This window comes from Haemaphysalis longicornis, unplaced genomic scaffold (genome assembly GCF_048455015.1).
Source record: "Haemaphysalis longicornis isolate Haplotype H1 unplaced genomic scaffold, Haemaphysalis longicornis Haplotype H1 scaffold_10, whole genome shotgun sequence".
Lineage (NCBI taxonomy): Eukaryota > Metazoa > Arthropoda > Arachnida > Ixodida > Ixodidae > Haemaphysalis > Haemaphysalis longicornis.
The window spans coordinates 103,137,679-103,148,916 of NW_027526204.1; the positions used below are offsets into that span (position 1 = coordinate 103,137,679).

At 51.4% G+C, this 11,238-nt stretch overlaps 1 protein-coding gene across 2 annotated transcripts in view; it reads right to left on the reverse strand.

The window, feature by feature from the left end:
- The window catches only part of LOC144158994 (histone-lysine N-methyltransferase SUV39H2-like), a 45,516-nt gene extending 34,278 nt beyond the window's left edge, over nt 1-11,238 (reverse strand). The window contains exons 1-3 of one of the 2 annotated variants that reach the window (XM_077690217.1): nt 10,908-11,238; nt 10,601-10,723; nt 610-672 (exon numbers count right to left, since the gene is read on the reverse strand). In XM_077690217.1, the coding sequence (XP_077546343.1) occupies nt 610-672; nt 10,601-10,723; nt 10,908-11,163 (442 nt within the window). In that variant the 5' untranslated portion in view covers nt 11,164-11,238. Of the gene's footprint in view, nt 1-609; nt 673-4,634; nt 4,708-10,600; nt 10,724-10,907 lie in introns of those variants that run through there. The other variant, XM_077690218.1, reaches the window with a different exon arrangement.

Here is an 11,238-nt window from a genome sequence, read left to right on the forward strand (position 1 = left end):
GTAAACCTCCTGCCTCGTCCCAAAGGGTTTGAAAAAAGCCTGCTGAATTCTGCTGGCCATGAATGATTTTTATAGCTGTTGAGTAACTGCTGCTAATTATATTCTTGCTTTATTTTTTCAGTTTTACGCACGTTACGCATCTTTACGCACTTAACCACCTGTGCTAGGCCTTTTCCAAATGTGCTAAGCTTCGAAAATAGCATTAGGCGATTCTTTTCCCCTGCACAAATGCTGTGCAGAGTTGCTGCAAGCGTGTATAAAGAACAAACTGTCTGTAGCATTTATATGCAATACTGGTCAAAAGTCTCACTTTGCGCTCATGTAACCCCCCCCTTCCCCTGTTCGCGTATTGCATACTTCGAATACTGCAGACATTTTTTTCCAGATTTAGAGGGAACATTGTAACTGGCGTAAACTGTATACAATGGTGAGCACTGCTAGATGGGGTAGTGCTGCCAAAAGAAGCACAGCTGATCTCTGCCTGCACAATATATAGCAGTGCCGTTGCCTCCCTTCCAACTAACACAAACTGCAGCACTTGCATTTACGAATGATGCGCACCAGCACATCAAGCACTGATGTCTGCGCGCTGCCTGACATTCAACTTACTGCCTCCTGGTGTCCACTCATCCGAGCACATTGAGGTCTGAGCATCCGCTTCTTCCGTGCTATCTGTTTGGAGGGCAAAAGTGATGGCTTCGCTTAAAATTTCGTAAAAATAATAACCCGCATTTTGAAACCTGCTCCCCACAAACATTACAAAACAGTGCACAATGATTTTTGGTGAAATAATGGTACAGCAAAGCTTACCATCACTTGGTCACAGTATCGTAGGATATTGATCACTAGGATACTGATCACAGTATCCTAGTGTTGGACATCCATATCCTCACTGAAGTCATTACATTCCCTCTTTTGCGATGAGGGACTCCAACTCCCCCTCTTTAGTGGAGCAATGCCATGCTACTCTTTAAAAGCAAGGAGCAGGTGTTAGATTAGAGGCTGTCATGTGTCAGGGGCAGTCCCCCGAGAGGGGATGCACCAAAACCCCTAGAAAAGAAAACGAACCAATCCCCGAACGCTTCTACGGAGCCCAAAGGCACCATGACCAAATATGGAAGTTAAATGGGGAGCCAATCCATGAGTGATACAATGGAGCCAAACGGCACGACCAAATATGGAAAACGGTTGGCAAAGGCGAGAGAGCAGAGCTCGGAAGGTATATAAAGGAGGAGTCCAAGTAGAAGGAGAAAAAAGGAACAGGGAGGCAGGAGGAGCACGCCAGCTTTGGGGAATTAGCCACCAACTATGCCTAGCAAACCTGGGCAGGAGTGGGGCAGCCTTGCATCGGCCGCGGCGTCCTAGTCGCACCCCCCACCGGCGTTGATTGATTGATTGTTGGGTTTAACGCGCCGACGCAACGAAGGCGATGAGGCGCGCCGTAGTGGAGGGCTCCGGATTAACCCCTTAAGTGCTTTATTTTTTTTCGAATTTCCCGACCAAAAGTGCCTATTTTTTTTATTGCTGATTTCGAATCTGTTTGTACTAAAAAGTAGCTAGTCGATGTTGAAAAAATATTTGTACCCCACAGTTGATCAAATCAACACAATAAAGTTTATTTCTGAAGAATACATAGGAAACCAGCTACCTGCTGCTAACAAAATTAAAAACTTTATAAATAGAACAGTTGCAGATGCCACATCTTTCTTCACTTGTGTAGGCTAAGCACCTTTGCAATAGCAGGAGTGCAAGGAATACCCACATCTCTTCCTTTGTCACTGGTACCCATTTTTTGAAGCGGGAGTGATCACTGGGAGGAAAGCATTTCAACTTTTCAGCCGCTTTGCGATTGGTTTCGTCTACCACAAATGATATAAGTTCATCGTCCAGAAACTGCTCAATGTATTCCATAATGTCACCCGGCGATGACAATATGAAAGTCTTGCCTGGAATGGCCAAGAATGGAAAGCGATGAGGCTTCACAGGAGGATTGTCCACATAAAGCAGGATCCACTCGCGAGCACTCGCGATGTTCGCTTCCCCGCTGTCTTCGTCATCACCGGAGGAGCCGCTCAATTCACCGTCATCGCTGTCTTCACTTCCAGAGACAAGATAAACATCTGTATCCGAATCAGCATCACTTGAAGAAGATGACGAAAATGAAAAGCTTCTTTTCCTAGTTGACGGGCCAGCTATGCATGGGTCGGCGCCACCGCACGCCATCTTTTCATAAAAAAAGCGCGCCTTGCCGCAGGAGAAAACTAATTCGTCGAGTAAATGCTGCCATCTAGTCGATGGCACGCAATCTAAGCCGCAGACGAGCGCTTCTCGTCCTGAACAGTATAGGGCAGTACCTATTCCGCTAAGACGAGCTCTGCTCGTCCAAAGCAGTTTGGTGACAGTTTGGGCAGGACGAGCTCTGCTCGTCCAAAGCACTTAAGGGGTTAATTTTGACCACCTGGGGATCTTTAACGTGCGCCGAAATCTCGTACACACGGGCGTTTTTGCTTTTCGCCTCCATCAGAAAAGCGGCCGCCGCGGCCGGGAATCGAACCCGCGACCTCGTGCTCAGCAGCACAACGCCTTAGCCACTGAGCCACCGCGGCGGGTCCCCCACCGGCGTATTGGTGGCCCCAGCAGTGACGGTTGGGCACATGTGGCCCGCGTTCACACCCCATCGACCTTCACTTCGACAGTCCCACAAGGCTACGTTCCAGCATCCTCCTGGGTACCTCCTCCTCCTGGGTACCTCCTCCTGCAGCGGCTACCACAAGGGTAGCCACAGAGAAACCACTTCGGGACGCGCAGTGCCAACGCCATCCACGTAATGACTACATGCGGCGACCCCGGCTCCACCACGAGACAACTAAAGCTACCACTGCGTCATGGAAACGCAACGGGTACGCCACATCAACGCCGACGACCGGGGCAGGCCAGTCCAATAGGGACATATTTTGAAGGACACAACTAGGGACTGGTTGTTGTAGAGAGAGTGCTTAGGACATGACGATTAGTTAGCAGTGAGTGGATAGGGGTTCTTGGATTTGACTGAGTGACTTTTGGTTTTGGTTTGGATTCTCTTCTGTGATATTCAATTACGAGATTCATTGTTTATAAGTTTTTTTTGCTGCTTGTGGCTAGTGTGCTTTAATTAAGGTTTTACGTGTGTATGTAATAAATGTGCGTTTGGGTAATCCAACCAACGGTCTCTCAGCTGGTCGAGACACACTATCGTGACAGAGGCGTGCACATGCAAGTCATAGAAAGCTGTCATGCTGCCCCTCATTAAAGGCCGACTGCTCCTAAATTTCACCTCTGCCAAATTTTTAACAGCAGAGCTGTTTAGGCCGAGCCTTTTCCATCCACCACACCAAAAAACCTCGACACCCCAAGAAAACAATGTGGTTAGGGAGGCCCCGGGAATGGAACCCGGGACCTTTACACCATGAAACCAGCAACCTAACCACTGCGCCACCCCAAAGGCCCTGGGGTACGGGGTCAGCAGCAGCGTCAGGAACAATAACACGTGCAGCCAACTGGAACGCAAACCAAAGCGCTTCCTGTAGTCAGAATCGAACCTGGGTCCCGTGCTTTATGAAACCATGTCCATCCAACTGAGCTATCATCGCATTCCGGGCACACAGCCTTTCCTTTGGGTTTGTAGGGGCGGGCATTGTCTCCAAACTTGGCAGCGGGTTAACACCATCCACTTTGGGAGAGTTGGGAAAGCCTGCGGACGAAACAATCTGGGACTGCCAGTCGTGGAGGACTTCCAGCAGCAGGTTCGGAAATAAATGTGAGGAGCAACATCCGGGTCTCCAACGAAGGGAGAGGGGCCGCCAGCTCTGCTGTCTTTCCAGCCTTGCACCACTAGAGCAAGCTGCGCCAATTTTTTTTTTACGTGCAGCACTCACCCCCAAATCAACTGGGGACTCAACCGGCAAACCCATGTAACACCTCACTAATCAGTTAGAAGCACTTAAAATAGCTCAACAGCAGACCACACTGCACCTGCCGGTGTATCAAGTAAACAGCCATGAAGCACATGTGACATTTTGGCCTGCCAGATGCTTCGTCCTCCGGCCACAGCTGAAGAACCGGTCGAGCTCTGCTGTGAGCGCTTCACCATTTCATGTGGCGTGCACACTTAAGCTTGGGCGTAGGCTTGCTCCCGAGCTGCTGTCCAATACAGTGGCTCACTGGCTCGCTGCAACTACACTTCAGCCTGGATGTAACGTCCACACTGTCAGTTTCAGTTTCACAATCACCGATTTTTGCACATTGCTTGCAGTATGCATGCGTGTATTTCAGCTGGCATACTTTGCATCTTGCAGTCTTTTACGGCACACTGTATGGAAGAAGGGTTTTCAAGAGGCCACAATTTTCAGTGCAGTTGGCCTTTAAAGTCATTCCTCTTAATCTCTAGAGGAGGATAATTGCAACTCTTCTCTAAGCAAGAACAATGATGTGTCATCTACTTCACTATAATGTGGAGAATTATTGAGTGCCCATAAATTCCCTTTTTTTGTTGAAGAAGACTGGCATACATGATCCCGTAGAAACCGTGGTGCAAAAGTACTTTTTAAAAGCTTGCACGCTGCGAGTAAACTGCATAAAGGCAGTGTCCAGCATACCTTCAGATGAAACAGCAAGAAATGCTGAAGTTCTGTCCAGATGGAACCCAAAGTGGGAAGTGTCTACACGATTCTGCACAGATGAAACAGCACATCCACAGGAAACTTATTGATTGATTGTGGGTTTAACGCACCGACGCAATGCAGGCGATGAGGCGCGCCGTAGTGGAGGGCTCCAGATTAATTTTGGCCACCTGGGGATCTTTAACGTGCGCCGAAATCTCGTACACACGGGCGTTTTTGCTTTTCGCCTCCATCCCAAAAGCGGCCGCCGCGACTGGGAATTGAACCAGCGACCTCGTGCTCAGCAGCGCAACACCTTAGCCACTCAGCCACCGCGGTGGGTTGAACGTGAACTATTTCTCTGACAGTCATGGGTACATCCTCTAGTAATGGTGGTAGCAACATGGTAAAGGCAGCCAAGCTACGCTTCTACAATGCAGGGTCATTCTTAGCTGCTGTATAAGTCAATTTTTTATTCCTTTCCCTTACCAGGAATTAAATTTCGGACAAGCAAAGTGTTTTCCCATAGAAAAAAGTAATTTGAAAGTATCCTTTTAGTAGATAGTTATAGCAGAGCAAAGAAACGGTCCCGGTACAGCGCCTGATACACAGTCGGTGCACATGCACATGCACCCAGCCAGTCTGTGTCTCCCCCTCTAAGCCGGCGCAATGGCGCCGGTCAGCTAGTGGTACCGTACTGGGACCGGTTTTCCGCCCTTCTATAGTTCTCCCAAGGAGGTTGTATAAAATTGAGCTCTCCACTATATGCCACCGATGCGCGTGATTCATATGCGAAAATAAGCCAATATAAATTTTTAACATGGCCACCGTTGTGCCCATAGCCCCCCCTCCCCCTGAAAAGAATTTCAGGTATGGTGCTGGCCACACTTTGCAATTCTGTCCTTGTCAATACACATTCACACGAGGTGCTTGTATAACAAATGGAGAGATGCAGGAGCTCCGATCACCTGAAGACCAAGTAGTGCTCCCGTCACACTTGCTTTGCCAGTTGCCCGCCACCATGTCGAAGTTATCAACTACCGTCAGCAGTTCATGACTTAGCATCTCTGCGCACATCCGTGCTTCCTTCCTATCCCTCCTAAGTGCATTGAAGTCTCTGATAATTAGTATTTGGTAGTCCCTCTGAAGGTTAAGTATATCCTCCTGAAGGCACTCTCACAACTCTTTGTTCCTCTCCTGGTCCACATGCGCACCCCCACCGCTGTCTGTCGCCCTGCCAGTGGCCCCATCATCCGCAGGTGCTCCTTGCAGTTGCTTCTCACCCTTGTCCATCCTGGGTTGGGCGGGAAAATAACTCCAACGACTCCCTCCTTGTCGCATCCCTCCCAACACAACGCGTGATGACCAGGGGGGGGGGGTTTCATCGCCCCGGTCTCCGCTGCAGCATACACGGTGAGTCGCTATTTGGCCATCGTTTGGAATATTTCCTCCCACTTGCAATGGGTGCGGCCCGACTGTATGATCAAAAAGGCCAGCTTCACACCGCCCCTGTACTTCCCGCTTCTCCAATGATAATGGCCTCTTGAGCACTGGCCCTTCCTTTCTTTCTTTGGAAGCGTCACTGGCGACGGCCAATGACAACCAGTTCTACAGCTTCCCAGAGAGCTTCCAGGCTGGGTTCCACTCTGCCTCTTCCCTTCCTTCACCACTGAGGCATCCCTTTTAAAGCGAAGCTTTAGTGTCCTCAGTGATGCCGTTGTACACCAATACGCCCTGCAGGAAAGCCAACTTTCGCTGATGATGATGATGAATAATAATAATGGATGAAGTGAAGGAAAAAAACGCTTCCCGTGGCCGGAATCAAACCTCGGTCCTTCGTGTTGTGAAGCCGGCATCTACCCGATTGCTTCATTTCAACATGGCCGAAGTGAACGACAAGCAGCAGGCATCGACTCGCACTGTACACACCAATCCCAAACGTTAGGCCTCCAGAGTGCATACCCGAGAGTTGCTGTGGGTATTTCAGAAAGGTCGTGCGTACCTCCAGAGCAGCACACTCGCAGTGTGGGAATGGCCAACCAAAGGATCCATCACGAGGAAGCTGCACGTTCAAACATCGTCATAACGGAGGGGTGCGTGAGTGTTTTAGTCTCTCCGTCCTAAAGAGGGGGTTCCTGCTTCGACTATCGCCCCTGCCACATGGCGCCCCCTGTCTACATGGTGCCCAATGTCTCCTGTGAAGCTCCCCAGACCCAGTACTCTTTCCAGGTCAAAGAAACGTGCTGCCACTTTCTCACAGAGCATCTGCAGATGCTCGTTCGCGAAAAGTAAACCCACCTGTGAGGTGCGTCCTCAACCACTGATCCCCGGGATGAGAATGCGACCAGATTCGAGCCCTTACCTGCCCACGCCTTTTCAAGTTTTGCTCCCAATCTTTCCGCCTCTCCCATCAGGATTTCCTCCAGGCCAAGGTGTAGCACAAAAGTGCAGTGCACCTTTCTGGCTTGCTTCTCGTACGCTTCAATGAACTCATGAACCTGGTCCACTGTCGCATCCCTCCAGTACAGATACTCCACACTGCCATTATCTCCAAGCCCTTCAACCAGTGCCTTGGCAAAACGGCCCACATTGCCATTTCCCCCCCCCCCCCCCCCCACTATAACTTTTCTAGAAATCTTTTCTGGAGGTCTCATCCACAGTGCTCAGCAGCTTTGGGACGGGGAACTGTCCACCCTCCAAGCCCCCTCTTCTCGTGTCCTGGGCTTTATCGTAGTTAGACAGTTGAGAATCCCTGTTCGTCCGTTCATCCAGAGCCGCCTCCTGTTCAAAGACAGAATTTCCTTGTACTTTGTGGGTTTCCTCCGTGACCCCCATTCCACCCACTCCATCCCCCTGCATGGACGTCCTGTTTCACCCGTACATTCGGCTCCTGTGGAGGCATGTAATGGCGCCCCTCCATGATGATGATGATATTGGTGTCATCCCCTGTATAACAGGTGATCAACAATAAATCTGGGTCTTGCATCGGTCTAAGACGCATCTAGCAACGTCTTGCACTTCCACCAACACCCTCCATGGCCCTATTTCTCCACCAGTGCTCCAGCCTTCTTTTTGTTGTTTTGATGGTTTCCCAATGTGGCTGTTGTTTTGGACTGTGGAAGCCCGGCACCATTGCAAGCAGGTCTGGTAGCACCACCTACACATGCGCACAGGCACTATGGAAGGCGGAAACATCCGGGTCTTGGGTCCCTGCCACCGCGGCCGGAGGTTCGAGTTCGGTGCACTCCAAAACGACGTGGCACACTGTCTCCTTGGCCTGATTGCAGCTGCTGCAGGTGCTGTCGAGGCCCTCTGTGGACTTGGCGCATCAGGAACAAGTGTGGAGCACCCCGCTGCGAGCCTGGGCTCCTCCTCGATGCCCACCTTGTTGCCGCTGTAGATGTTCAGAGCCGGCTTCTCCAGCACCGCTTGCTTCCGTCGCTCTAGTTCGGTCGCCGGGCATTAACCATCGCCCATCAGAAGTCTGGCTGAGCCGCTTCTCAAATTCCAGCTTGGCCACCGCCTCATGCACCTCAAAGGAGGACCACCCCATGTCCCCCTGCACCGCTCCGTTCGGCACAAAGCCGTGCACACCCAACGCAGCCCGCCCAGCCTCTTGCTGCCTTGTTTCCAGTGTGTGGCAGGTGGACAACGACAAGCAGAGGTCTGTATTCCGGAAGGTGAGCACGGGGACCACCACCGCCTTGCACAGCGCCCGGGACACCTAGAAGCAGCTGAAGGCCCACAGGGTGCGTGACCTGAGGAAGGCGCCAAAGGTCCTCTTCGTAGGCTGCGCTGTAGTGGGATTCATTCGAGATTGTCACACCGAAGTATTTATACCTGGTGGTCCACTGGACTGGGTCACCCTGTAAAAGCAGTGGCGGGCCTTTGGTGTCCTCAGTTGAGTGACACGACATCGTGGCGACTTTCTGGCACTGAAGCATATCCTCAGCAATGTGCCACGCTGGACACGATGTCGAGCGCGTGGTCTGCAGCTCCTGTGTGTTCCCAGCCACCAAAACAATGTTGTCGGCGTAGAACAGGGCAGGCAACTTGCAAACGCGCTGCTCTTCGTCCTACAGGTAACTCAGGTCAAACCTCTGCTCGTGAGGCACCTCTTCATTCCGACCAGGAACAGCATGAACAGAAGTGGGGGTACAACACGGGCATCCCCGACGCAGCCCATGAGACGCCTCCACTGGTCCTGTGAGTGAGTCCCCCCCAAGGATCATCACCTGCATGCCAGTGTAGAAGCTGATCAGCAGCCGCAAGAGCTCATCGGGCAGGCCAAGATTCCTGAGTGTCTCCCACAGCTTGGGGTGATACACAGTCATAAGCTTGGGTGAAGCCTGGCTCCGCACGGGGTTGATCCCAAGACCGCTCGTCGCCTCTCTGCCTCCCACACCAGGTTTGCTCTCCTGCTTGTGCTGCTCCCGCGACTCCTCATCGCAGCTCCTCACTGCCAGCTTGTTCTCCAAAAATTCTACCCTGCAGACAAGCTGGGCTACCAGGGTCCACTCAGCGTCCGCCCACCGCACCTGCTCCTCCTTTTCGAATACTCGTGCCTGCAGCTGATCCACCTTTCTTGAAATGCCTTTCCAGACAACTCCATCATTCTGCACACTCCACACACGAAACCTTCCAACGCATCGCTGTGGACGGCCACCCAGCCGCACTTCTCGCACCTCACCATTGTCAAACCGTCTACGCCTTTCACGGCAGCCGAGGATCGGTTCGAAAAACAGATGCCAACAAAAATTGGAAATACTCCCCGTTGCGAGGCAGTCTTGTTCCGAAAAAAAAATGCCGCTCCAACCTTCGCTGTCGACGTGAGACTGCTAGCGCTCCCTTATGGTAGGTGTCGTGTTACGTCTCCTCGCGCTGCATCTGTCGGTGTCAACTGAAGAAAACACCCAGTTGTGTGTAGGCGTTGGCATGCTAGACAGCTAGGCGCAAGCTCCCCAAAAAGACAATAAACACGGCAGCACTGGTGACCGGGGCACCGTACAGCCCCCAAAACTCCCGTCGATAGCACTTTGGGGCTGCAACCCTTCCAACCGCAGCTTGCCACCACACAGACACCATTGCCACCACACAGACACCACCTCCCCCACTTACCAGCGTGGACACACATGCGCAAAGTCAGAGAGCCAGCACCCCTGTCAACGTTATTGGTTGCCCTACCGTGCCCAGTAGATGGCGGCATCGAAATACTGTTTACTTTTTTTTACTCTGCATGGGCGTTTTCCACAATATTCTAATGCCTAATCTAAAATGTCCCAGATTAAAGATGTTTTAAACGAAGGTGAATAGTTCTGAGCAACAAAGTTTTGTGTCATTTACTTTGAGGCTGATTCGCCTCACGCTACGGCAGCTGGTAAGCCGGAATAAGGAAAGCGCAAACAGTGTGCTAGAACGTGTTACTGTTCTTTCGTAAACATAGCAGAGCAGAGAACCAGTCCCAGTATGGTACCCAGTAAGCGACTGGTGCTACTGCGCGTGCGCAGAGGAGGAAAAACTGGTTGTGCTCATGTGCAGGTGTACCAATTACCATACCGGGATCGGTCCTCCCCTCTGCTATAACTCTCTATTGAAAAGGATTCTAAAGCTCCGGAGTCCAACAAATAAATTGAGGCCGGTACCTCCTCCGCTGTAAACTTATTTCGTGGTTTCGCTAATAATTCCCACAGTAGGTAGCGGGAAATAGAATGCCTTCATAGCGCGCACACAAAAGTCACTAATGTTTTACGAACTCACACGAGGTATTCCCTTGTGAGCACTTCTACAGTTGCCAGCGTTAGCAGGAGAACAAATGATTCAGGCTATCGCAAAGCGTATCTCTGCACCAGTTGTCCATCTCTCCACTGTGATATACGGCACTAACTACGCTACTGAGATATACAGATTATACACGCCTGAACATCATGCACTGGAGGCAGCAGGCTGCTGGACTTCTGACTTACCGCCTGCAGACGTCGATCCGTCGTTCACGCAACATCTGGTCGCGGCCTGCACTTGTTCCTCGCTTATCCGTTCCACGACGACGCGCGCATACTTGGAGAGTTTTTCGTCGTCTTCTACAAAATCTAAAGGGTCGCAAAGCACAAGAGCACCGTTTAGCCCCAAATTGGAACGCAACCGCAATCAGCAGGATGAACAGAAGCCCGGCAGACACGCTGCAATGACAGCATGCTTACACCGCTGGTACAGCGCCTCACCAATTTAGCTACAAAGAGCACAGGCATCAGAAACAGTAAATAGAACTCTTACAGGAACCGCCGGAGACGGTGACAGCAGAGGGCCCCGGAGGAAAACGCAGTCGGCGCTTCGGCGAAATGCAGCAATTGTTTGACAGCCCGGCGGCGGTCGAAGACCTCGCAGGAGACCGCAGCAGGCGCTTCGACGGGCTGGAAGCCGGCGAACATGAAGGCAAAACGCAGCCGTTCATAGAACTGCAAGAAATGTTCAAAGAACTGGGAGCCACACGGCGGTTGCTAAACTGCTTCAAAGGCGATTGCGAACTCATTCCCCATGCGAAGAAGCCCACAGACGCCACATGCAAAAGCTAAATACGCGCCCGGAAGCTATGCCACAGAACAAA